Source organism: Synchiropus splendidus, chromosome 1, assembly GCF_027744825.2.
Source record: "Synchiropus splendidus isolate RoL2022-P1 chromosome 1, RoL_Sspl_1.0, whole genome shotgun sequence".
NCBI classification, from domain to species: domain Eukaryota; kingdom Metazoa; phylum Chordata; class Actinopteri; order Syngnathiformes; family Callionymidae; genus Synchiropus; species Synchiropus splendidus.
The window spans coordinates 32,117,662-32,144,108 of record NC_071334.1 but is presented as its reverse complement, the minus strand read 5'-3'; the positions used below and the strand labels follow the sequence as shown (position 1 = coordinate 32,144,108).

Below are 26,447 nucleotides of genomic sequence, written 5' to 3'. Positions count from 1 at the left end.
ATTGTGTAATAATTGGCTCTGTCGTTGTGTTGTGCTGTTGTTGATGTGTTTCCAGCCAAGCAAATGAAGACTGTGTGAGGATGGCTGCGTGATTAAAAAATATTTTTTTGTATTTCAGCGTTTTTATTGTCACTAACTCAGTAAACGTCAAAACGTTCATTCTTTTTCTATTGCTTCTTGATCGTCTGCATTATTACATAAAGTAATTTGTTGTTGTCATTTAGGATGTGTTTAGATTTTTACTTGCGTTGTGACTGTTTTGCATTCAGGGTTGTCATAAGTCACTTGTGTACAGCAGTTGTCATTGTTGCTTTTGCATTTGAATTTAAACAGTTGAGGTTGACTAATGTGTCAAAAAGTGTTGTGTGGTCGTTTTTTTAATTATCTTAATTTGGTTTCAAAAATTGAATTACGTGAAGTGTTGCCCTGACAGTTTGATCATTTGTTGTTTTGTTTAAGTATTTTTTTTTTCCATCACATGCTCTTGTCTTGTTTAGTCATTTGTCATCAAGTGATTTGTTGTGTTTATAACAATTTGTTTTAGTGTGGCTTTCGTGGAATAATTTGTGGTGTTTATCCATCAGTCTTTATATTGCTCCTCTTTATCATCCTTTCCTTCCCAAAGCCGTCTGTGGCTTCCTCCTGGAGGAGTCGGATATTCCGCGCAACAAAAAGTAATAAAAGTAAAATAAGATGAAACCGAGAATGATGGAGGGCGGCACAAAGGACGGATAGCTCAGCCAGGAAGGCAGCGTCAGTGCTAAATGTGCGTGTGAGAATGAAAATAAGGAGGTGAGCGAGCGCTGGAGGAGGAGGGGGAGGGCTCGAGGACAGAAAGAGCCAGAAACTTTCATCACTGTCGACGCCGACTCCACGCTGCAAGCGGCAGCAGCAACATTGACATTTTTATCTTTCCATTGAATTTAATCTGCGTGATGGACGAGCTGCCACGACTTTAATTTTCCTCACACGAATTATCCCCGTCTGCCCACCTCGCTCAGTCTTGTACACGGAGGCAGCAACAGAAATTGTCTATTAACTGCAGGCTGAAGCAGAAATCTGCCATGAGGACGAATGATTGAGTGATGTGTGTGTGAGTGTGTGTGTTCATGTTACACAGCAGTTCTTGTAAATCATCTTCGCGCCATAAACGTGCAACAATGCAGTCGCCACATTCATATTCTAATAAGACATTTTTGAAAGGTACATTGCTTTAAACACACACACAAACACGTGCGGTATTTCTTCCTTCTGATACCCTCCACCCTCCCTCCCACCCCTCCTCCGCGAGTTATTGCATGTGGCAATTCGGCATGACAGATCGCCAGTCACGCCTAATAGTTCTTTAACGACTTCATTAAATTGTGTTGTGCGGCTTATGATTGTGCTGCCAATTTGTCAGCGTGGGTAATGTCTGTGCCCCCTCCTCCTCCACCGCCTCCTCTCTCTTTTTATTTGTGAATTAATTGTGTTGCGGCCCTCGGCTCCGCCCCTCGCGGCCGGCAGAGTACACAGGTCGCCAATCTTTGCCACGCTGCCGGACTGGTCAGCAGATTGGACTTATGTAACTGACCTGAATCTTTTTTTATTGACCCTTTTTTCTCATGTGAGGTTTCAGTTATATTTGTGGTTGAGAAAGGGATCCGCATCTGTGCCACAGTGTCAACATGGAGACACGTTGGTTAACTTCATGTGCACTATGGCTCAAGCTTGCCTTTGATATGAGCCGTTTACTGTATCAGTAGTATAGTTTTACTTTCCATTATTGAAATACAAGTAATTCAATGTTCTGGACTCCACCATTGTTGCTCCACCATTGTTGAACTCAAGTGCTCCTTCTGCTAACTTGAGAAAAAGTGAGCAGATCGATGCTAAACAGCTCTGGGGGCAGGGCTTTGGGGTCAGATCTGAAGAAAGTGGGGTGGACTCTGAATTCAAGATCATTTTCTCAAGGTCACCTACACGACCTTTAAGATAGCCATCTGAATGATGGAAGAGTGTCTCTGGGTCATGCTTGCTAGTGGAGTGTTGTGTTGCCTTGACTGTCGTGGTTGCACTTATCAGGAACAAGAGGGAGGGACTGAAATAAGTTTAGCGTTTTCTTGGCAGAAAGTCTGGTCTGCGCTCTCCAGCTAGCTAGAAACTAGTGGGAACTGCTCCTTTATTTTTGGAGTTGGGATGGTCCTCCGTACATGGCTGATGCTCTGTTATGGTCGAGGATGTGTGAGAGAAGGACGTTGAAGCCTTCATCTGGAACTTTTCTTAGTTTTATTATTAAATTTAGTTTCCTTTCCATGTGAGCACAGCAGCAGACTTCCAGCCCCTGTCGTGGTTCTCCTGACGTCTGAGCTGAGGAATGAGCCACAGTGCCCTGCTGTCCCTCCCTCCTCTACCTTGAGCCAGACCCCTCCCTCGCTGACAAGGGCATCCCATCAGCCTGACTGTTATGAGCAATAATGGTCAGTGTTTGAGTCGAGAGGAGGAAAATCTGATCCAAGTTCAGCAGTTACCGGACATTCTTGTACCTGCGGGAAGCGATTGGGGGAAAAATGCTTTGATTTAAAGTCCTGCATTGGGCCGCTGGGTTGAGATGTGCGAACGGAGCTGGTGGGTAGCAGCCGCAGCAGCAGTGTGGGCTCAGCCTCTTAAAACCATTAGAGGAAGGATATTTGTCATATTATGTTATTAGATTAGCCGAGACCCCTAATGAAAGCTGTGGCGATTTGTCAGCCTTATAGATAGCTCCATCCCCCTCCTCGATTTATCAAGCCGGACGCCAGCAACACACACACATTTGAAGTGCACCTCTGTGTGCTTAGATCGAGCCCCTAATGGGATTCCAATGCTAAACACCCTGCCAGAGTTTTTTGTCATTTGGGGTGAGCATGTTATTCCCAGCCTGATCGCCCAGAGGGGGACGACATTGGATTATTTCTTTTTTTTTTCCCCTCCTTCCTCTATTACCACAGCGCCTCTCTGCTGGCGCTGTCTCACAACATTTATCATGGAGCAAAGCGGCGGCTGCAGCGAAGCGTCTTTGCCGACTCAGACCACCTCTCTGTGTTCCATCTTGATTCGTGCCAGCTCATGATGACGCCCGCGTTATTGAGAGATCTGTCTTCTTTACAAGAGTCTGCACGAGTTGTCATGCGGATTTGGATGTTTGTGATCCAACCTCGTGATCATGTGGCTGTGATTGATGCATACAACATCAATAATTATGTATGAAACGTCCAATAAAGTCAAGTCAAGTCAAGTCGCTGATAAGCAGAGGCTGAACTTTGCAGCTGATCAGGTCTTGCTGCTGGAACTGTACCTTTAGAAAACAGAAAGTGGCAGGTGATGCTGCTTTGGTGACATTTCCCGAGTTTCTGTTCTGGCTGTCGATGCTAACTTGACACGCACAAGTTTGCACCCTTGTGAGCTCCGAGAAAAGTTTCTGCTTCTCAACTTGTTTTCACACGCTCATCCTATTCCTGTCTGTTCCCTGCAGCGGTGAGGAATGATAGGAACAAGAAGAAGAAGGAGGAGAAGAAGCAGGAGTGCACAGAGAGCTACGTGTTGAGCACCGAAACAGAGCAGATGATTGACAGGGTTCGCAAGGCTCATCAGGAAACGTTCCCGTCCCTCTGCCAGCTCGGCAAATACACTACGGTGGGTGTGGAGACCTTTGAGGCGTCTCTCAGGTGAACGTGACGTCCTGACCGAGCCTGTTTGTCTCCGGCTGCAGAGTAACAGCTCAGAGCGCCGCGTGTCGTTGGACGTTGACCTCTGGGACAAGTTCAGCGAGCTGTCCACCAAGTGTATCATTAAGACGGTGGAGTTCGCAAAGCAGCTGCCCGGCTTCACCACGCTCACCATCGCCGACCAGATCACGCTCCTGAAAGCCGCCTGCCTGGACATCCTGGTACTGCCCACTCGCCACTGCTGCGTGGTTCCTCACGCTGACATGATTCTTATTCACGCTGCGACTGTCTCCACAGATACTTCGGATTTGCACGCGATACACACCAGAACAGGACACCATGACCTTCTCAGATGGACTCACGCTAAACCGAACCCAGATGCACAACGCTGGCTTCGGCCCTCTCACTGACCTGGTGTTCGCGTTCGCCAACCAGCTACTTCCTCTGGAGATGGACGACGCAGAGACAGGACTCCTCAGCGCCATCTGTTTGCTGTGTGGAGGTAACGCAACATCATTTGCAGAGTTAGTACAAGGGACTCTTGTGATGGATGTCGGCACACTGCCAGTGCTTGTTTTGGTACATTATCACCTGGGAATCAGAGGTGCAAATCCAGAACACAAGCCCTCTACTGTCCTGCTTCTCCTCAGAAACACGTTTCTCTGGTTGTCAACCAACTGAGTGGATAAGGAGGGCCACACATTGCTGTATCACGCCTCTGGCAAACCCTTTGTTATGGTTGCTCTGTCTCCTGAGCCCCGCACCCTGCATCCAAACACTGTATTCCACCAGCCAAAAAAGTCACACACCTCTATTCTTCTAAATAATTGGGGGCCTCAGTTTATCCTGGTATAAAGAGGCTTACTGCAGGGACGCCAGCGTTGACTCACCTTTTGTCCTTCTGTGTGCCTCCAACAGATCGGCAGGACCTGGAGGAGGCTGATAAGGTGGACATTCTTCAGGAGCCCCTCCTGGAGGCCCTGAAGATCTACGTGAGGAAGAGGAGGCCTCACAAGCCGCACATGTTTCCAAAAATGTTGATGAAGATCACCGACCTGAGAAGCATCAGTGCTAAAGGTACAGTGAACCGTTGCGTTCACAAGATTCCCACCATGTTTGCTCATGAACTAGGGAAGCATTCGTGGGCTGCACTAATGGCGCAGTATGAAAGTCATTCTCAAATGTACTCATTTGGCCGTCACCGCTCCACTGAAACTGCTGTGATAGACTGTCAGTAAGTCGGTGTCAGATATACTAAGAAGGCAAAGACAAGTTTCGCTGGTGAACTTCATAATGTTTTACTTGTTGAGAGTCCTCATATTCCTCTCCCTGCAGGAGCTGAACGAGTCATCACCTTGAAAATGGAGATCCCAGGCTCCATGCCTCCCCTCATCCAGGAAATGTTGGAGAACTCTGAAGGCTTGGAGAGCGGCGCAGCGGGCGGCCGACCCAGCGGAGCTCCACCCGGCAGCTGCAGCCCCAGTTTGTCCCCCAGCTCTGCCCAAAGCAGTCCTGCTACACAATCGCCGTAGTGACGGCCAACCTTTTTACTTCCCTGACACGGTGAAACAAGGAGGTCTGGACTCTGACCGGGCGAGCCGACCCCCTCCTCTGCTCAACACACACCTCCCAACCTGCGCTCCATCACCCCGGGACACTGTGCTGGTGTGCGGGCAAGCGAGGTTGCCTCCGAGAGACCACCGTAAACACTGCTGACGACGACTCCTCCCCGCCCTCCTCTCCCCACTCTTCTCCACAGCTGCTCCCCCTTCACCGCCTCCTCCAGACTGACGGATCTGATCGCAGTTGGGGCCGGACCGGATGTGGATGCGGACACTGTTGGACAGGAATCGCCGGACACTTTCTGTTGTACTCTAAAGCAGACTGCAAGCTTGGATTTGTTAGAAGACCCCTCCTCCTCCTTCCTCTCTCAAAGACTCGGGGTCGTTTCTTTTTTTCGTACAAAGTTATATAAATATATATAGAAATGAACTATTGTGTTTGACATGTTCAGGAGGGCGACTGAAAACAGTTTTCTGAGATTAGAAATCGTTGTACCCATTCACTGTTTGGATCTTTTCGTACCCACCGAGAGTATTGAGGACGACGCTTCAGTTTTATCTCACCTGTACATTATTCTAATTAACAAAGAGATCAAAACAATTGTTATTTCCAGTCCTCACACACACGCGCGCACACACACACACACGTGCACAAAAAAAAAGTCGCTATGAGTATCACGTCTATTCCAGGTTGTTTTCCACTTATTGTTTTGTGCTTCCAGACGAATGGAAACAAATGATTGTATGATATGGTCACAGGTCCTTTCAAGAAATCCAGTTAATGAAGATTCATTATTAAGGTGTATTTTAAGTAGCCTTTGGTTTGTGTATATAAGCTGTATTCATTTCTTAAAAACTATGAAGAGTTTTAGGCTTCACTTGATTTTTAAAAGAAAACCTTTTATGTGTTTTGTTCATAGGTTTGTGATTGGAGGAAATACATTGTTGAGCACATTTTACTGAAGGAAGTTCTTGTGTCCTACTAGATACTGGACAGACACTTAACTCATCACCGGCTGTTCAGAATGTGGCGTTCACGGATCCCCTCCGCCTCCCTTTTCTGTTTCCAAACGTTTTTTTTTTCTCTCTCTCTACATACCCGTAGGTAAGAAAAAGTAGCACTCCAGTCGGGGCATAGCTTTCTGGCCGCGTAGCAGGCAGAGACGGCAGTGTCTGAAAGTGGTGAGGTGGATCACGCCTCACCGGGATCAGATGTTCCTGTAGCAGCTTCATGAGATTGATAAATGTGAAGAATGGTGTACATACACACTGTATTTAATACAAGTGATTCGCAAAAGCCTCTATATGGGTCGATATTATGTCGTGGTGGGAAAAACTAGATTGTAGCGGTCCCTCTGGACGGGGATCTGGCATGTGAAGGTCCCATATGTGATGTTTGTCCTCACACATCGCCCCCTGGCTGCCTGTGTTAGAAAGACACAGGTTCCAGAGCAACCTCACACCCTGTGATACACTTAATGCCAAAACGCCTTCACATCTCATGTTTGACCATCATTACTGTACACACACACACACACACCAATGTCTCAGGAAGGAATCATTTTGTGTGCTTGGCCTGTCCATTGTATATGTTCTGTGCTGCACTCCCCCACCTTTGTCACAAACACACAAACCCCACCTCTGCTACTGAGCCCCCGTGTTGAAAATCACTCAGACCAGGACTTGTGCAGAGAGACGCCGACCCTGAACATTATTGTCACACCATGCCAGTGTGGAGTCTCTCTATGAGTCATTCTTTGTTCTCTTTTTTTTTTTTTTTTTTTTTTTTGTACGGTCAAAGCTGCTTTCCTCATTTAGGACTTAACATGTCCAGAACAGCGCACAACTTTTCTCTGCACAGCTAATCTGGAATAGAAACGGACACACCTTCGATTTGAGACGTATGGAATATGTTGCAGTTTTGTCAAGATTATCAAGCGACTTTGAGAAAAAAGAAAATAAGAAAAAAAAAAGATAAAAATAAAACCAACATTTAATAATTATGAATGTCTGTTTTGTGTCATGTGTTTTATTATACATAGGTAAGAAAGTATGAATATCTCGGTACTGTTTTTGAGCGTCTGTGCGCACTTCAGTTCTTACTCTGCGACATGATGGCAATTTTCTGCACTTTTATTCCACTACATTCCAGTGTTCTGTTATATAAAGACAGCAGTTTAAGATGGCCAATAATCATTCTTTAAGACAGTAACAATTTTACTGTCCATGTCATTGAAAAATATATCAAATTTATTAAGAGTTTCAGTTAAATGGCTCTTTCTGAAGGGGTAAAACTGGACCTTTTACCGTTCAGACCCCCACAGTTCAAGGTAGTGTCTTGGTGTCCCGCGTCAGCACCCCATCACCCATTTGCCAAGAGATTTAGTTAAGCAGGTCTCAGTGCTGATTTGTCACTGTCTCATATTTCTGTCCAGGTCAAATGAAAATGTTCGATTTTTATCCTGATAATTAAAAAAAGTCCACATCCCGTCATTTCCCCCACATTATGTTCAACAGGTGACCTGTACTCTCAGGTGACAACAATTTCAAGACGTTGCACTTCAACGTTCAAGTTCAAAAGCTTTGTTTTTTGTGCTTTTAAAAGTTCTTCCACGTCTGTTTTACCGTCTAGCACAAGGGACAGGTGTCAGTGTGGGCCTCCAGTGACGCCACAACGCTGCTCACAGCACCCTCTCGTGGTAAACGGAGGGATCGCACTGTCAAGAGCAAAGCTGTACTGTACGATTCGTCCATGCTGGTGTCAGAGGATCCATTGTTTCAGTCTGATCCATTCCAGGATGCTTTGCAGGAGACGGATGATTTATTGACCCCAAACGTTGCAAGTGACGCCACCGTGGCCTGATTTGTAGTAGTGTGCATCAGCTCAGTACAGCAGCAACGGTCTTCTCCCGCAACACTGTCCTGGTGTGGGATTCTTACCAAGGGCCCTTGACGCTGCAACCAATCGATGTCGGCCTCAGTGGAACATTCAGTGACGGTGGAGTAGCAGAGTTTAGTTGAGGCTGTAGTTGTGGGAATTGTGTCCTCTTGTGGTTCAACTGGAGATTGCAGTCGACAGCTTATATTTATCTTTGTTTTGTAGTTTCAGTTACTGTCGCAAAAAAAGACACCAATTCTTACCTCTCAACTCCTTCTTCGGTGTGATTAACTTGTATGTTGTTGAAAACATCCGATATTTAGTCGATAAAAAGTGGTCCTCGGTGTCTCAGCATAAGCAAAGCGGAAAATATAGAATGAACTTTGGCCCATGTAATACGGGAGCCACTCCGCCCTGGCGATGACGTCATCACAACCTACGGTGGAGGTCGCTCTGTGGTAATAAAGCGAGTTTTATTCCAATTCAATTCTCGAAATAGCTTGGCAAGTGTGCGGAGCCCCTTCCTCTGGCAAAACCTGAGGCGACTCGTTCGGAGCACCCCATCACCCGGGTTTCAGTTAAACAGAACACAAAATCAAAATGTTTGTTTTTATCCCGATAATTAAAAATAGTCAATTCCCCACGCTTTATGTTGAGCAGGTGAGCCATGCTGTTCTGTCAGTCCAGGTAGACAACGTCATGATTTTGTACTTTTCAACTTTGAAGTATAAAAGCTTAAGGTGCTATTTTAACAGAATAGATTTTGTTTTTAGTTCTCTCTTTTTTTTTTTTTTTTTACTCAAGTCACTGTGAAGTACTTCTACGACCGCTGTTTTATCGTATAACATAAGGGAAAAGTGTCAGTCTGAGCGACGCCACAATGCTGCTCACTGCACCGTGTAGACAATGTGCTCTCTCGTGGTGAACCGAGGGATCGCACTAATAAGAGCAAAGCCGTTGGATTCGCCCACGCTGGTGCCAGTGATTCACTGCTTTTTTTTGTCTGATCCATATCAGGATGAATATCAGGAGAGGTCCAATGAACTCACTTGTCAATGCAGTCACTCACAGTTGATGAAAAACAGACATCATCACCATCATTACAAAGAAGAATCAAACTTTATAGTTGGCAGGACCCACGACAGCTTTCCAGAAAACTCAGAAGAACAAAGAAGGTAAGTAGAACTTTCTAAAGAAAACAACTGTCAAGCTGACCTGCAAGGGTTTGGAACATGTGACAGACGAGCAGTAGAAAAACTGCTGAAAAACTGGAGAAGAACTGTCAGCGTGGAAATTGTGTTGTCTGGTGGTCCAATGGCAGATGCCTGTCAATAACTTGTATTTATTATTTTATTTCATTTGTATTTTTTAGCAATTAGAAACAAGCAACGGAAGACAATACAGAATAGCCGCTAGCCGTGGACAAATCATTGTGGGCCATATATAGATATATGTCAGGCCCTCACGATATATATATATATATATATATATATATATATATATATATATATATATATATATATATATATATATATATATATATATATATATATATATATATATATATTCTCCACCTTCTCTCGCGTTTTCAGGCCGAGAGAAGGTGGGTTTCGGAACGCCAAACATCCATATATATATATATATATATATATATATATATATATATATATATATATATATATATATATATATATATATATATATATATTCTCCACCTTCTCTCGCGTTTTCAGGCCGAGAGAAGGTGGGTTTCGGAACGCCAAACATCCATATATATATATATATATATATATATATATATATATATATATATATATATATATATATATATAACTCGCCATCTCAACATTAGGGAACTGTGTACTAAATAGTTATTTTGAATTATCATAAGGTTTTACAAGCTGTTTACTTCCATTGGGTCAAAGAAAGAACACAATACACACAGGATTATTGAGCGTTTTAGGTGTGTTTGACTTTTATGCAAATACAAACGTGAAATATTTAGTCTGTATACAACAGTTGTGAGTGGCAAAAACATTTTTTAATGGGAAAAACCTCATGAAAAACATGACACGTTTGCTCAGATCATACGGCGTTTCATTTTCTAATAGTGTCGTACACGAAAAAAACACAAAGCAGAGTCTCCGCCCCGATGAAGACGTCAACAACCAGACCAATCAGCATTATTCGCGCGGGATTTTAAAATATTTGAAATGCACATGTGGCCGCTTTGCCGTGATCCTTCCGCAGAAATCCTAAACAATATAGTTCCCTTTGTGGCGCTGATTTTCTTTTTGCTATAGGCCAATTCGCTTGTATTTTTAAAAAGGCCACGCTCTTCGTAGGTTTCTCAGCGGTGTCAAAGGAGATATTTTTTATTCCAATGACATTTTACAGTGAACTGGTTTGACAAGTAGGCGGAGGGATACCAGCCTCCAGACCCGAGGCGACTCGACGGCGCAACTGTTAACCATATAGCTTCCGTTAGCCACTCGGTCTAGTTCATGTTTGAGGTGGTGCCCTAGTATTGTTTCTATCATGAAAATATTGCTGCGGTAATTGTACTTTCTACATCGCGCTTTGAACGAACCTCCAGGTACGTTGTTATTTTCGGTGTCTTCGTAGTTGCGTAGTCTTCCGCTGCCGAGGACTTTAAATCATTGCGTTGCCTCTGAACGTGGCACAGTTAACGTTGCTTCTTCTTGTTGAAGGTAAGTAGACGACAATGCCACTGCACGGTAAGATAGTGGTGATTAATAGGAGCGGAAGTGATGGGTCGGAGTTGCCATTGAAAGCCCCCTGTCTGTTCGGAAGGTAAGAACGTCCATCTGCTGTGAATAAAGTATATACAGTCGCATGCGTGTGTGTATTTGCCCAAGGCTAATAATGCTGGATCCCATGGTGGTAGTAACGAGACACTTAAAAGCGGACTCTAACCTCGTGTTGAGTCTTGTGTCATCTGTCGCAGACCGTTAAAACCAGTGCGGATAACCAGTGCCCCCCTTTAATGCGGTCCGTGTTTAAATGTGTGTTTTTGTTTGTTTGTTTTATGGCAGGAACCCTGACAGTGATATCCGCATTCGGATTCCCCAAGTCTCCAAAGAGCATTGCAGAATTGATTTGAATGAAAACAAAGAAGTGAGTCAAGATGCATGTGCGAACGCTCCAAGGTTCCACGTTAGTTCCACAGTTCCGGTCGTTGATGTCTGCTTGTCTGTCTGTCCACCTTTAAGCTTATCTTGACCAATCTGAGCTCTGTCAATCCAACGCTTGTCAATGGGGAGCCTTTGCTGCAGGCAGAGCGTTTGAAACATGGAGATGTAATAACCATCATTGATCGTTGTTTCAGGTGCGTATGGAAATCACTTTTCGCAACTAAAACTTCTTTTTGCTGATCTTAGTTTGATGTGATGAATGCGTAATAAATTAAATCTAAACCCTTAATATTTAGCAGATTGTCCACATATTCCCATCACGTTCTTATTTACTCACGTTAACAAGAATATTTGAAGGTGCATTTGGCTGCATTGATGCAAGTTTAGAGTGTGAAAGGAGTTGATCATGTTACACTTAGAGTGAAGTATCTTCAATAACGTTACAATGAACGGCTGTGCTTAAAACTAATGAACTGACTCATTGATACAGGTTTGAGTATCCTCCGCCACGTACACCGTCGAAGAGATCTTCACTTGGAAAAAAATCTGAAACTCTCAAGGTACTAATCTTTGCAAAGCCGTAGAACTGCAGTCACTGAATATATACAGTAAATGTTAGAATGAGCCACCCGCTTTATCCATGTTTAAGTGTGATATTTGTGTCTAATGTTCAGGTTTTGCAGGCTCAGCAGTTGGGGGACAGCATCAATGTTGGGCCAGAAAGAAAGAACTCTGATGGTTTGTTGCAGTTGTTCATTTACACTTGGTTTTGTATCAGCTGCTTTGGTGTCTAAAATGCTTCTACTTAATACTTACTTTCTAGATGATCATCCCAAAGATGGACATGACCATGACACTTCACATTGCCTGGATGAAACTGTGGCAGAGTCAAATCGGGACAAAAACTCCCCCTTCAGTGACCTCTATCAGATGATCAAAAAGTCTCTCGATATAAAAACCCCACTGAAGTTATCAGACAGTCGCTGTCAGACACCGTCTTCGAAGTTCTGTACGCCAAAGCCAGTTGGCGATGTTAAATCTGCTGCCAAAACCACCCCGAAGAAGGCTGGTGGTGAAGAAGGAGCTCTCATTGCTGCCACAGGTGGGACGCCACAGTCGGCCAAGAAGCAGAGACGGTCGTCACAGAATATAACTCCGACCAAAGCTGATGCCAAGGTCGCCTCGTGGCAGCAGAAAAGATCCTCCACTCCTCAAAAATTCACAGTGAGTGAAGTTATTGAACAGGTGGTTGAGACACCCAAGTCGCCCAAAGTGAAGAGCAGAGAGGCAACACCAGCAAAGTCTACGACCAAGGATGTTGAGAAGCTGGCATTGCCCACTCCACAGAGTGATAAAGTGCGAAGGTCTCCCAGAGACCCCGACACTGGTAAATATTTACATTTTCTTTGTGTGTTTTTGGTTAGAATTAAATTGATCTGTCCTTGTGTTTTCACTACAGGTAAAGTTATGTCACAGAAGCGCAAAAGTGGAGAGTTGTTGAATCAGTTGCCAGCGCCACAAATGAAAAGGAAACGCGTTTCTTTCGGTGGCCACTTGAGTCCTGAGTTGTTTGACAAAAAAATGCCCCCAGATTCTCCGCTACGTAAAGGGGCAACTCCACGGCGAAGCCTTTGCATCTCAAAGCCCAAACACTCGTTGTTGAGACGAGCCTCTGTTATTGGCTTGTTGAAGGTAGGAGACAAGTTTTTGATTTGCTAATTTATCATTTGTAATTCACCTATTGTCCTTTGTAGGAGACTGACCAAGAACATTCAGATGCAAGAAGTCCTGCAAAGGTTAAGACTCTGAAATCTCCTGCAAAGATGACTCCAAAGCCCAAAACACCATCTCCACAGAAGTCACCAAAATCCAGATCCACCTCACCCAAGGCACCTGCATCTGAGAAAAAGAGTCAGAAACCCAAGTCACCTTCTCCAAGCTCCAGATCCACCTCAACTGCAGCACCTGTGCAGAAATCTCCCAAACCCAAGACACCTTCACCTAAAGCAGAAGCACCTGGAAAGATGACCCCAAAAGCTGAAGGACCACCTTCAGGGAAGTCCAAGAAAGCTGTTACTCCTCTTAGGGAGTCTGTCAGTTCCTCTCCTGCTCGTGAAACTCCATTTGGGAAGTCAAAAGCCAGCAAGGAGGCCAAAACATCTGGAAGATTGTCCTTACCGGCCCAGCTCTGTAAAACAGCTTCCACTGCTGACAACAGACGTGCCTCACTTGCAGTGTCGAGCCTCGTTTCTCAAACAAACGGCAGCTCTGTTGTAACACCAGCAGTCACGTCGAGTATTCAGGCTCAGACACCCACAGTTCAAGGCCGCTTCTCTGTGTCCCGTATCAGCACCCCATCACCCGTGACAGAAAGTAGCTCCACGGATGGAGAGTCTTCTGCTCAGGCAACACCCAAAATTCCCCTTAAAAGGAAGAGCATGAAGAAAACTCCAAAGAGCGCGGCGAAGATAAGACGGAGTGGTGTCTCCCATGCTTCAATGAAAGGTACGCACAAACTGTTGATGCTTTGGTGTTGGTATATGAATTTTAACAATATCTTAACATTGCAGCATTTTCCTTCGCCGACATTGTCAAGTTTGGAAAGGCCAAAATGCAATTGGCTGCACTTGCTCAGAGAAGCCTCAACAAGAAGACTGTCAAGACTGCAAAGAAAACTGCGGCAAAACCGCAGGTAGCGTTTGACACTGTCCGGTTGACGAGTCATTTTCACATTTTCCTCTTCGCATGTTTTGTTAATCTTGTTTCCATATTCGTAACACTTTCAGACCCCTGCCAAAACACTGATGGGCTATGCAAGCACAGGGCATGCAGCCTCACCTGCCACCATTGTTGTTGGCAGAGCCCTGAAACAGAAGGTCGTCCTCCCGATTGGCGCCCCACCAACAGTTGTGTTCAATACTGCCATCATGAAGGACAGCATGAAAGTGGCTGAAGATCTGTCCGGTAAATTCTTTATCCTGACGTTTCTCCAGGGATTGCAGCCTCTGTTTTTCTTATGACACTGCTCATTGTCATTTTAGGCGTTTCAGAGATGTTTAAAACGCCAATGAACAACAAGAGCAGGCGATCAGTGGTCGGCCAGCGCAGTGCCTCCAAGACACCAGTGGTGGAGCAGTCAGTCCTGAACACGCCAGAAGAGACAGGTACCGTGTTGCTCGGGATTGAGGTTGAGCAGATGCAACTTTACACCCGAGCTATTTACCCGTCTCTTATGTTAATTTACACTGCCACGAGCTATTAGAGCCCATAAATATGACTATGACGTGATAAACGCATGAACAAATAAATGAAAACAAATGAATAAATAACATTTTATGTAACCATTTATTATTTATTTGTAATTTTATTTCCGCTTTTATGCGTGTATTCTTACATTGTAAATTTTTTTCCCTCCTGATGAATGACTTCTAGCTGAACTAAAAGATAAACACTGTCTGCCACGTCTGGTCCTTCAATAAATGTTTTTTTTTTCATCTTGATAATTCACAATTTATATACTTGAATTTGGTGAATATTTCCATATACATTTATGTTATATTACCCAAATATTTTTTGATATCCTAACAGTACACGTCATTTGTTCGGTAATAATCCCGTCTTATAGTAACAATAAATTGAAACTCATCTTTTAAATCTGGTTTTCGTTCCGCTGTCTTTACAGGAGAGATGGTTGTGTCTCCATTAACAGCAGCATCTGTGGCCAAAGGACGAGCATACAACAGTGAGGCAGTCAAGCGCCTCCTAAATGGACAGCAGGATGACAGCATCTCTGAAGACATCCCTCCTCTGCAAATAGACGCTGAAGAGTCTGGCGAACAAACAGAAAAGTGTCCATCTTCAGTGACAACTCCTAAACAAAAACCTGCTGTGCATGAGTGTCTGACTGGAGTCAAGAGGATCATGAAGACCCCAAAACAAAAACCAGAGCCCGTTGAAGACCTCCGAGGAAAAATTCTAAAAACCCCCAAGCAGAAGCCAGAACAGCCAGACTGTCTCACTGCAGTGAAGAGGATCATGAAGACCCCAAAACAGAAGAGCGAACCTATTGAGGACCTGCGTGGCAAGATTCTAAAGACACCCAAGCAAAAACCTCCCCAACAAGAGTCTCTTACTGGACTCAAAAGGTTAATGAAGACCCCAAAACGGAGCACGGAGCCAATCGAGGACCTGCATGGAAAGATTCTGAAGACACCCAAACAAAAGCCTCTCCAACAGGAGTGTCTCACCGGAGTCAAGCGGCTCATGAAAACCCCAAAACAGAAGGCAGAACCGGTGGAAGATCTGAGAGGCAAGCTTCTGATCACACCGAAGCAGAAAACTGAGCAGACAGATTGTTTAACTGGTGTGAAGAGGATCATGAGAACGCCAAAAGAGAGAAGCGAACCTGTGGAAGAATACTTTGGCATCAAGAGACTGGTGACCTCGCCCAGACTCCCAGGGAATCCGCCTGTGGAGGACTTTGAAGGGCTGCAGGAGCTGATGGAGGAGCCGGTGACTGCAGTGCCAGCAGAATCTGCTGAGGTAATGGAAAAGAAAAATATGAACAATATATTCATTCTATCTGTTTTGTTTGTCTAAAATGTGTCTGATTTGTTTTGAAGGTTCAGGATGAAATGCAACCTGAGAGCGAGCCTCAAGCCAGTGGTCAGTCCACCAAACTTTTATTGAACTATTTTAGACATGCATGTCATTAAAATACATCCTCTTAAACTTCATTCATGTTTCTTCTGTCTCGCCTTAGTTGAAGAACCAGCTCACTCGGTGCCACAAGTAATTGAGTCCAGTGTTCAGGCTGAAGCTTTGCCATCAGAAATCAGCCCAGATGTTCCTGAACTGGTCACAGACAATGGTTAGTACCTACCGAGGCATTAGAAGATTGTGTGTTTGTGCTCTGCAAAAGTGTGACGCTCTTAAAACCAATTCCAGATTCATCAAAAGCTTTTTTTTTTGCAAATTCTTTAAGCAGTAGCATGTTGTGCAGTTTAATTCACAATTTTTTTGGCACTATTACTGTGTTTGGATTACTCAAAGTCTGAACTGATCCCTCCCCTTTGCGCTACTTTTCAGCTCACACAGATGTAGATGGAGACCAAGTGGAAACCGTTGGTGAGCTTGACACCAAGGAATCAAGCAATTCTGTTTCGCAGTCTGCTGGTGAGAAAACGACCGAAGACAAACCTAAAGATGAGGCAGCTCCGGTCACAGAATTGGAAGTCGACACATCTGCTGCGCTTCAAAAGAAATCTACTCGTGGAAGGCGAGCAAAAGCTGTGGGACCCAAAGAAGTTGACGTTCCAGAAGAGCCGGTCGCGTCTGTGCCAGTCCGGGGAAGGCGAGGGAGGAGAGCTGAAATAACGGCACCTTCTAGCCCAAAGAAGGTGACAAGAAGCAGGAAGGCCAAGTCCACTGACGCTGCACAAGTGGATGTGAAAGTCACTAACACAACCGCAGCGCAAGAAGTTTCTGCTGAAACTCAGGATGATTGTGAGGCTGACGCAGCGGAGACTGAAAGTGCAGTACCCCTGATGAGATCAAGATCCAAACGAGGCAGAAAGCTGGTGCCTGAACCTGATGAGCTTGTTGCTCCTACTGAAGATGCTACCAAGACTGAAGGTTAGTAAAGAGGATACAGAGGAAATTGTGATTTATTGAGCTGTGTCTGCTTACGTTGGCTCATTGTTTTTCATTTTACATTAGAAACAGAAGCCCCAGCAGTTATCATGGGCGAGCAGCTGGAAGACAAAATGGATGAAGGGTCTTCAGAGTCTGAGAAACCAGAAAAAGTGGAATCTGAGACTATCAACACCTCAGAACCAGAAGCTGCAGCTGTCCAGAAGAAGACGCTCCGAGGCCGAAGAGCCAAAGCTGAGTCTCAAGTAACAGAAGAGGCTGATGAACCCATTTCTGCCCCTGTCAGAGGCAGGAGAGGAAAGAAAGCTGAAGCAGTGAAGCAAGCAACAAGAGGCAGAAACGCCAAGAGTGTGGACGTGGACGCCGGTGCCACCGAGGATCAGGTCGTGCAGAGGCCTAAACGAGGAGCTAAGAAGGTGTCTCCAGAAGTGGTCGAAGTTGACTCTGCATCACCCGTGCCAGAAGAGTTGTCAGAAATCTCAGAGGAGCCCGCAAAGGTGGTCATCCATGAAGAACATAAGCTTGTCACAGATGTTGCCGTTGAGGAGCCCAAGACCACTGTGGCTAAACCAAGTAGAGCCAAGAAGCCAAAGGCCGAGGCAACCCAGATAGAAGCTCCAGTAGAGGAAATGGTGGTTCCTGCAGAGAAGTCCCAGCCTCCAGTCAGAGCCAGAAGAGGAAGAACTGCCAAAAACACAGAGGAGAATCTAGAAAATGGAGCTACAGAACCTCAAGAGCCAGTTCAAAAGGTGAGAAAGAGCAGAAAGCAAGCACCTGTGGAGACACTCCCAGAAGAGGCTGAAGAACCAGTGAAGATCAACGCTGAAGGTGATAGTTTAACTGCCAAATCCAAGCGAGCCTGCAAAACTAAGGGGATTGCAACTGTTCCTGAATCTGCAGAAACCCCTGACCTCACAGCGGTGCTCACCGTCTCTGACAAACCCAAGAACGGTAGAGGAGCAAAACCGATGATGGATGTCAGTGAGGAAGTGCATGAGGGAACCAGCGAGCCTGAAGAGAGGAAGCTGAGGGGCAGAAGAGTCAAATCTGCTCTGAAAGATGAAGAGCCGGAAATTGTTCCAGCGAAAAGAGCCCGCAGAGGTGCCAAGGTGATCGAGGAGGCCAGCGCAGCTGAGCCGAGTCAAGAGCCTGTGCCGGCTGTCAGGGGAAGACGCTGTCTCAGGAAACCTGATAACACAAATGTCCAGGATTCGTGTGCCATCAAGGAAGAGCCAGAAGTGTCCATGAGGAGTGTTACATGGAAAGAGGAGCTTGAAGTCCATGAAATTCCAAAAGCAACTCTGAAAAAGGCTGTCCGTGGCAGGAAGTCAAAACTTGAGCAAAACGACGCAGGAGATGTCAAGACAGCTGAAGAGGAAAAGCTCTCAGAAGAACTAGTGGAACCTCAGCCAGTGAAGAGGAGCCGGAGAGGAGCCAAGGCTGTGGACGAGCCCACCAGCAAAGTCCTGGATGCTGCCCAAGCTGACCCGCAGCCTAAAACTCGCAGAGGAAGAGCAGTCAAGAAATAAACCATTACCTTTTCTGTTCTGTTAATCCAACTATTTTTGTAAGCTTTTAATCGCTTTTAGGGTTCTTTCTTTGTTTTTCAATCTGAGGCACTGTGGAGCATTCAAATGGTTTTGTTTTACAATTGGCATTATGCACCCAAATGTTTTAGGCTTTGATAAAAGTCATAATTAAACTTTTTATGAGTATCTTTGTTTGGATTTTTTTTTCCCAACATTAGCACATTCACTTATTGACCTATTTTACCTATTAAAGCTGGATTTTTTTAGGTCGATTTTTATTTTTTATCATTTTGTTGCTGGGGCATATAAAAATGCCCTAGATCGTAGGGCGGGATGACAACAACAATGAAAAACGAATATACCAGCGTAGACCTGACCGACAACTGCCCCTATAGTTATTGTACAAATACTACGGTAATCCAAGTGGATCTTGTGGTACTAAAGGCGCAGTCATGCAATTAAAACTGCATTTAAACGAACAAATAATGCTAAAAATTTAAGTGGAAACGCGAAAAAAGGCACATAAACAACTATCGAGTTTTACAAATAGTCTCGGAAATTAGCGCGAATGTGTGGCGGAACCTTTAAGACCCAGGAAACAAGGAGGACATCATTCGTGGAAGGACCAGACGCAAACGTGCGCTCAACGCAGGAGGGAGATTCAAGAAGAACTTCGAGAGCTAGTGTTTCATATTTCCGTTGTTAAAGTCGCGTGCCAGTGCCATGGAAACTGATGGTGACATACAAACCACACCGAAAGGTTTTCATTGCAAACTATGCAACGTCAACTTACCAAACAGTGAGTATTGCTGGAAAGCGACGTGTTGTCGGTTACATGTCACAATTGTGAAATAATTTCTTCATTGTTGCCCTGTACAGAGGCAGTTAATATGACTAAACCGCACAATGAAATGTTTACCCGACCGAGTCTCACAGGTTTCTTTTAATTTGGAATTACGTTAAATAAAACGGAATGCTTGGACTTGTTTACTGTCATACTGCGTGCCACTGTTGTATTCAGTCACACCACACTCACCGACTTGTTGGTCTAAGAATGTTCAGGATGTGGATGAAGAGCAATAGGCTGCACAAGATAGGTTGAGGTGAAGGCGGAAGATCAGCCCCCATGACTGAAAGTGCCGAAAATAAAACGTTATTTTCCCCATCTACTTCTGCTATAGAATACTTTTGCAGGTAACAGTCTCCAAAGAGACTAAAGAGTGGTGTTGAAATGCTGATCATGTACCACAAACGTGTGTATGTCTCAGTAACGTCATTTTGCTGCTGATAAAACAGTTGTCGAGCAGATGCAACCGCAGTTGGATTATCTGTATGTCTGCAGCATCAGGGTATGTTTATTTTACACTTTATTTCATATAAGTGCCGAGTGTGGATCAGCATGTCAGCGGACGGAAACACACCACGCTGTGCAAGGTGAGAGCCACCAGGAAGGACCAGGAGGAGCACAGCGTGTTTGTCAGTGGCCTGAAATCTCACGTCGCTCAGACAGACCTTGTTGAATACTTCCAGCAGTTTGGACCTGTTGATAATGTTGTCTTGGATAAAAACAAGGTCAGACATCTCAGTTTGCTCTCTAATCCGGCTTGGTTTCAGTCTGTTTCTCGCTCAACCAAATGCGACTTCCACAGGGTGTGTTTGCAATCGTGCAGTTCAGCGAGACGGCAAGCATCCAGGCCGCTTTGACCTGTGTGGAGCACCGCCTGAAAGGCCTCAAGCTACGGGTCAAACCGAAAAAAAGGGAGGAGTTCAAGTTGATTCAGAAGAAGAATGATCCACAGAACTTGCAACAAGTTTTTGAACGCCTAAAACCAGAGCTGTGCCAACTGTCATGTGTAAGTGTTGGGATGTCTTGGTCAAGCGGCATTAAACACGGTGGTTGTTTTATAGTTATGCTTTGTGCTTTACTTTAATATAAAATTATTGTAATTATTTTAATATGAATGAATTCATATATATATATATATTAATTACAAGTTTATTGATGGCTTCTCTATTTAAGGTGAAAGAGCAGATGGAGCACATTGTCACACGTTTTCAACTTGGAGAGATGGAAAAAAAAGCCAGAGCTTTGCTTGTTAAGCTGCTGCAGGAGGTTTTTGTAGAGTTCTTTCCAGGTGAGATGAGGTTGTAGATGGAAAATATCGCCTCTGTTATACTAACTGTCGTCACTGTGCAGACAGTGAGATTCATCCATTTGGCTCCTCCGTCAACATGTTTGGCATCAAATCCTGTGACCTGGATTTGTTTTTGGACCTGGACAACACTAAGACTTTCCAGGCTCGGGCCAGAACTTCATCAGAACAGGTGTGGTCTTTGACATGCTCCTTTATTACGAATATTTTTCTCTAAAGTCTAAAATGACCTTTGTGTGTGTGTTTTCCCTACAGGCTGTGGAGGGAATGTCTGACGATGGCCGCTCAGAGGACTCCATTCTCTCCGATATCGACTTGACCACAGCTTCTCCAACAGAGGTTTTGGAGCTAGTGGCAACGATCCTCAGACGCTGTGTACCGAGTGTGCACAAAGTCCATTTGGTCAGCAGTGCCCGTCTTCCTGTGGTCAAGTTTCACCACCGCGAGCTCAACCTGCAAGGCGACATCACCACCAACAACAGGTAGACCATTTCAGGCAGGATAGTTGTGGGGAACTGTCCACTCATCTTGTGCTTCTGTGCAGACTAGCCGTGAGAAACACCCGCTTCCTCCAGCTGTGTTCAGGGATGGATGAGAGACTGAGACCCCTGGTCTACACCATCAGACACTGGGCCAAGCAGAAGCAACTGGCAGGTCAGACTCTTGACAGATCTCTGAGCTTGCAGTATCACGATTTGGTCACCAGGTGTCAGTAAATCTATTGGGTTGGAGAGAGGTTTACTTGGAAATGCTTTATGAAACCTGTTAGGACGAAGTGGCGATGTGAAGCTTGCTCTATGGTTCTTGCAATCACTTGCCAAAGCTTCAGCCAACCCTGAATTTCTCTAGTTACCTATGTAGTGACTTCGGCTGCTTCTCCAAGGCGACACAATGGAGGGGGCTAGAATTATTGTCCTCCGATTGCTTTTTCTAGATAAAGCCAAACGTTCAAAATCTCTTCTCTTTTGAAAAGCTACTAACTGCAAGCTATGCCTGATTAGGGATGTAGCTGTGCCTGGTGTAAATATACCGACAGAGCAGTGTTTACACTGTGTTCATCATTGGAATCGGCCTCAAATCAATACATTCTCATTCTGCTTTTCATTCTGGTGAAATAAAGGCTGGACAGTCAGATCTGTGTGTGCGACGTCAGCGGGGTGAACTCCAGCAGTGTACATTACAATGGTTCCAATATGTGTTTATTTAAATGCTCTCTGTAAGAACCCAACACATAGACTCACTGATATCTGTGCGTGTCTTCCACCGGGTGTTTGTTGAGGCGAAGCAGTCACAGGAGCATGTTCCCCATTAAATGAAAATAAAATCTATGAAAACATCACAAACATGTTAACATTCAAACAAACCAGCACGTCAAGGCCATCGGTCTCAACCATCATTCCGTTTACATATGGTGATGGTCTCCTGCCGTCGGCGACTTATTTTGCTCACATTCACATGTTCAGCACACAAAACTCCAACATTCTGCAGTCATCCATGCTCCACCATCCATCCCAGACTCCGCTGTTGAAGCGCAGAGTCATAAGGTCACCGCGCTACCTCTTCACCTTCGACAGTGGCACAAACCACATCATGCAAGTGCAGGTTATCATATGATTGCCAGTGTCTGCTGTGCTAAACGCTAGCTAGCTGAAGTTAAAAGCGTTTTCCTTTTCTGCTGCTGGCTGCAACCAGCTTTAAGAATAGATTTCCCCCAATCTTTTGCAAACAATGAAGATAGTGAATCAAGTCACGCTCAAGTTGTTCTTGCTCAACTGCATCCCGACGTGCAGGTAACCCCAGCGGAGCTGGACCCCTGCTCAACAACTATGCTCTCACCCTGCTCATCATCTTCTTCCTGCAAAACTGTGACCCACCTGTGCTGCTGACAGTGGATCAGCTCAAGGGTCTCGCCTGTAAGTAACACGCCGTTGAGCACATGTATCAGCTCGGTGTCAATCAAGACTTCTCATTGTGGAAGAATCACATTTTGAATGGAAAGGTTGAGGTCTCAGAAAGCTCACATTTTTGATGTTTACTTGGGCATATTTTGTATATATCTGGTTACCTTTACCTATTGTGTGTCTGGAGTTAAATACTGTTATTCATAACCCTAAATAGCATGATGAAGATGCTTCACCAACTCATTGTTTTAAAGGGGACCTATCCTGCTGATTCAAGTGTCTTCTAAAATAATATTGGAACACTATGGAGCTGTGTTTCTTTTTGCTCAGATCTCTGTATATTTTGGCCCAGGTGAGTGTGTGTCATGATTACAGACCCAAACCCCCCTGATGTTGGGTTTCTCATTGATGACTTGTCCAAATATCACCGGAAGGTGTATTAAATGGAATGAAATTAAATAACTGATATATTTTGTGTGAAATGTTTCATTAGAAAATGTAGACAAGCCCCTACCCATTGAAAAGTTAAGCAAGAGCTGTTTTCTCCCCCCTTGAGTACAAGCAGAAATGAACCCTGATAAAAGTACGTCTGTCCCATGACTCTTTACACCAGTGATTCTTAACCATAGGGCCGGGGCCCATGGTTGGGCCAGTAGTGCCTCCTAGAGGGCTGCTAAAAGTCTCTTTGTTTTACACCTATGGGCAATGACGGCCACGAGACGCTCAGTTCAATATATTAGCCACGTATGGTAGTAGTAGCGTGTCACTGAATTGACTTGACAGCTGCAAATCTGTGATAGTTAACAACTATGGAGAAGTTCTTGAAAAGAAAAATGATAGAAGGAAAGTGATGTCGCCCCCCGCCAACAGTAAAAACTGTTATGGCAATGCTTTCATTTACACTTTTATGTCTTCTTTAGAGCATAAATAAAATATATTATTTTCATTTTATGATATTTAGACATGGTTATATTATATTTTTTACTCTGAATTTGATTCAGTTTTTCCAACAGTTTCGATCAAGTGTATTTTTTTCTCTTTTTTTCTTTAGTAAATTTGATGAATATGACTTGCACCTGTTCGGACGTTTTGATGACAAATAAATATCTTTGCAATGATCTCATGGTTTCATGCTATTTCACTAGGCTTTGGTTTGTTTATGTGGAAGTAGATTAACTATGGTTATTGATCACAAATGAAATCAAGAGTCATGACTTGATGGGCCCCATTTGTTCTGCGAAAGGTGGGCCTCGAGATCAAAAAGGGTAAGAAACCCTACTTTAGACAACTTGTTCTTGAGTTGAATGCCAATGCTAGTGAGGTTACTTGGGTTTACTTTGTAACTCTGTATCTCAGGCTGATCTTGATCTTTGCTGGATGTGTTGCAGGTGAGGAGGAGGAGTGTGTGATTGAGGGATGGAACTGCACCTTCCCCAGTCAACCCATCGCAGTTCCACCTAGCAGCAACAGACAGGAGCTCCGTAGGTTTCTGCTTGATGTAAATCATGAACGTCGCCAGCTGCAAGTATTCATGGAAGCGTCTGTGTTGTCTCCATAGCTTCACTTCTGGCCGCCTTCTTTGCCTTTTACGCAAAGTTTGACTTTGCCAGCGCCGTTATATCCTTGAGAGAGGGCCGTGCTTTGCCCATCACAGGCTTCCTGTGTCCCGCCAAAGACGGTCAAGTCAAGGAACAGGAAACCGCCTCCAGGGGGCCAAAACTGGGTCCCATGAATCTGCTGGACCCATTCGAGCTCTCACACAATGTTGCCGGTAATCTGACCGAGCGCTCTGTGCGGAGCTTTCAGAGGGAGTGTCAGGAGGCCGAGAAGTACTGCCGCAGCCTCCAGTACCAGCGCAAGTCCACTAAAGGGAAGTCCTGGGGTCTGGTGCGCTTGTTCAACCCCCAGGGTGATCGTCCACAGACCAGGATGGAGCAGATGACCATCAGCATCCCCTTCCAGCTGGCGCAGCTCTCGGAGGAGCTACGTAAGCAGCTGCATGAGGCTGGAGATAGGTTTCGTATGTTGTGGTTCCAGAGAGTCTGTGCCGCTGTGGAGGACGTTTTCCGCAATGTTCTCAAGTGTGACTTGGCTGCCGGGACAGACTCAGGCTTCGGCCAGGACACTCTCAAGGAGACATTGCTCGACACGTCCGCCAACGACAGCATAGAAAGTGTGGAGTCATGTGATGCAGTGGTGGTGGGGGTCAAGAGGTCGTTGTCAACTGACAGTGAACCGTCAGAGTCGCCTCAGAGCAAAAAGCAGAGAGTCCCCAAAAAGATCAAATGTGAGTGGGTGTGGGTTCAGAGTCATGTGGTCTGGGCTGGCCGGAGGAAAGTACGGCGAGAGCTGGTCAAGGACACGGACACGAGGCCAGAGGGAAGCTGCATGGCCGTGGAGTCGCAGGTCACCTCTCACATCCTTCAGAAAGAGCCGGAGCTCAAGGAACCGCTGGAGTTCAAGGTTCGCCCTCAGATACTAGGTGGCACCGAGAGCACCGTGGCCGTGTTGAAGATGGAGCCACGCAGTGACTCCTCCGGGGTGTTCCAGGATTTCTTTCATTTCCTGGAGGCTTTCTTGCCCAAAATGGTGCAGACACTTCTGCAAGGAGAAGCCATGTGACATTGAGTCTGTAAACATGTCATAACGCTGCAGATGTTTTATTTGGTATGATTTGGTCCTAACAGCCTCTTGTGTTCCTTCCTTGTGTAGTAAGGCCACATTATCCAGGAGCAGTGGAGTCATGAGGCCCTTGTTTTGGAACGACCTGGTATCATGGCTTTATGTCATTCACTACATGAAGAAATAATGTCATCCTGAAACCTTGTTTTGCTGCATTGATTCACAGCTGCTCTCTAATTCATTGGCTACAAGCAATAGCAATTACTTATATATTTCATTTGGTATATAAGGTTATAGGTTATATGATCTGAGTTTTTACAAGTTTGAATGTGGCAAACTTTATTTGAAATTGTGACTTTTCATCACAGAATTCTTGTGACGCCTACAGATCTTCCAACTGCCAGATCATGCAGTCTTCTGTACCTGTAGAGTTTGTTTTCGTTGTGGGCGCTTAAGACTTGATGCTGCACACTTGCGTTTATTACTCAGCTTTTTAGGTTCGGTAGCCTGTTCTAGAGTGAACTTTGCCAATAACATGATGTATGTGTTAGTACATAATAGTAAGCAATTGGTTTAACTGATTACAATTAATTCTTGTGTTCCATAACAGTGTTTATTACATGGTTATTACATGCCATAACACTCGCACGTCTCTGAGTGAGCGTGTCTATTTTGCCCTGAATATGACGCTCGAAAGGCTTTCATGCTGGTGGGGGCAAATGTCAGTGGAAGGAGTAGAAAAGGAGATGAGGATCTTTTGTTGTACTAAGAAACTCCTTGCTTTATTTTGTGGTGTTATTACTCATATACTGTGAGTTTCCCCCTCCTTTACTGTAATAGTGTGTTCATTTGTGTTGGCATCAGGAGAGCACTCCACTGAGCCAGAATCTTCATTTGCATCTACGCCTCTTTATTGAGAGGACTTGACACTCCAATGGAAGATATTATTTCAAACACCAATAAAAATGGCTTTCAAAACCGAATCTCCATCAATATTGCTTCTGTGAGGTCAATCCTTCATCCAATCAGGTGGTTGCTCTCATGACTGAGACAAATGTCTGTAATTACCTGTTTATTATCGTTGTCATCTCTGCTCTCAAGAGTGATGTCGACTCTCATGAGTCACAGTATTGACAAGTTATTTGAGATGTACTAATATCAGCACAGTTATGGGAACTAATGAGAAACACATGAAGTAAATGTCAACCTGTTTTACAGCGTTCATTTTGTTCTTTATCGCTTCAAATAATCCCCTTAGTGCAGAGCACCACGGCCTTTGTGTCTTTGTCTTTCTGTTCTCGCTCACGCA

General features: G+C 44.8%; 3 protein-coding genes across 13 annotated transcripts in view; all 3 read left to right on the top strand.

The window, feature by feature from the left end:
- Window positions 1–7,251, top strand: part of raraa (retinoic acid receptor, alpha a) — a 170,557-nt gene extending 163,306 nt beyond the window's left edge. For all 6 annotated transcript variants that reach the window (XM_053854141.1, XM_053854140.1, XM_053854139.1 and 3 more), the window contains 5 exons: window positions 3,494–3,654; window positions 3,731–3,907; window positions 3,984–4,188; window positions 4,605–4,763; window positions 5,022–7,251. In XM_053854141.1, the coding sequence (XP_053710116.1) occupies window positions 3,494–3,654; window positions 3,731–3,907; window positions 3,984–4,188; window positions 4,605–4,763; window positions 5,022–5,218 (899 nt within the window). In that variant the 3' untranslated portion in view covers window positions 5,219–7,251. The remainder of the gene's footprint in view (window positions 1–3,493; window positions 3,655–3,730; window positions 3,908–3,983; window positions 4,189–4,604; window positions 4,764–5,021) is intronic.
- A 1,157-nt stretch (window positions 7,252–8,408) lies between these two features.
- mki67 (marker of proliferation Ki-67) lies at window positions 8,409–18,651 on the top strand. 6 transcript variants are annotated; one of them, XM_053854132.1, is made up of 18 exons: window positions 8,409–8,584; window positions 9,144–9,301; window positions 10,838–10,940; window positions 11,183–11,264; window positions 11,360–11,475; window positions 11,772–11,841; window positions 11,956–12,019; window positions 12,105–12,668; window positions 12,741–12,973; window positions 13,036–13,786; window positions 13,852–13,973; window positions 14,068–14,245; window positions 14,323–14,445; window positions 14,964–15,823; window positions 15,904–15,946; window positions 16,044–16,151; window positions 16,370–16,915; window positions 17,000–18,651. In XM_053854132.1, exons 3-18 carry the CDS (start codon window positions 10,852–10,854, stop codon window positions 18,460–18,462), a joined length of 5,412 nt encoding a protein of 1,803 aa, XP_053710107.1. In that variant the 5' UTR covers window positions 8,409–8,584; window positions 9,144–9,301; window positions 10,838–10,851; the 3' UTR covers window positions 18,463–18,651. The 6 variants fall into 6 exon arrangements, with proteins under 6 accessions (XP_053710107.1, XP_053710105.1, XP_053710106.1 ...); XM_053854130.1 differs by lacking the exon at window positions 8,409–8,584 and adding an exon at window positions 8,642–8,786; XM_053854131.1 differs by lacking the exon at window positions 8,409–8,584 and adding an exon at window positions 8,689–8,813.
- Window positions 18,652–19,091: 440 nt separating this feature from the next.
- tut1 (terminal uridylyl transferase 1, U6 snRNA-specific) lies at window positions 19,092–26,316 on the top strand. Its single transcript, XM_053878438.1, has 10 exons — window positions 19,092–19,261; window positions 19,844–20,034; window positions 20,112–20,315; window positions 20,483–20,597; window positions 20,660–20,787; window positions 20,871–21,097; window positions 21,160–21,269; window positions 22,406–22,528; window positions 23,905–23,997; window positions 24,075–26,316. Exons 1-10 carry the CDS (start codon window positions 19,186–19,188, stop codon window positions 25,136–25,138), a joined length of 2,331 nt encoding a protein of 776 aa, XP_053734413.1. The 5' UTR covers window positions 19,092–19,185; the 3' UTR covers window positions 25,139–26,316.
- Window positions 26,317–26,447: the final 131 nt, after the last annotated feature.

Bases quoted from the DNA above. Each gene is read 5' to 3' on its own strand.
- mki67 (XM_053854132.1), top strand. From the start codon at position 10,852: ATGCCACTGCACGGTAAGATAGTGGTGATTAATAGGAGCGGAAGTGAT. The intron at 11,842-11,955 runs GTACTAATCTTT...TCTAATGTTCAG, and splicing joins AAAAATCTGAAACTCTCAAG to GTTTTGCAGGCTCAGCAGTT. The intron at 15,824-15,903 runs GTAATGGAAAAG...TTTGTTTTGAAG, and splicing joins TGCCAGCAGAATCTGCTGAG to GTTCAGGATGAAATGCAACC.
- tut1 (XM_053878438.1), top strand. From the start codon at position 19,186: ATGGAAACTGATGGTGACATACAAACCACACCGAAAGGTTTTCATTGC. The intron at 20,316-20,482 runs GTAAGTGTTGGG...TCTCTATTTAAG, and splicing joins AGCTGTGCCAACTGTCATGT to GTGAAAGAGCAGATGGAGCA. The intron at 20,788-20,870 runs GTGTGGTCTTTG...TTTTCCCTACAG, and splicing joins CCAGAACTTCATCAGAACAG to GCTGTGGAGGGAATGTCTGA.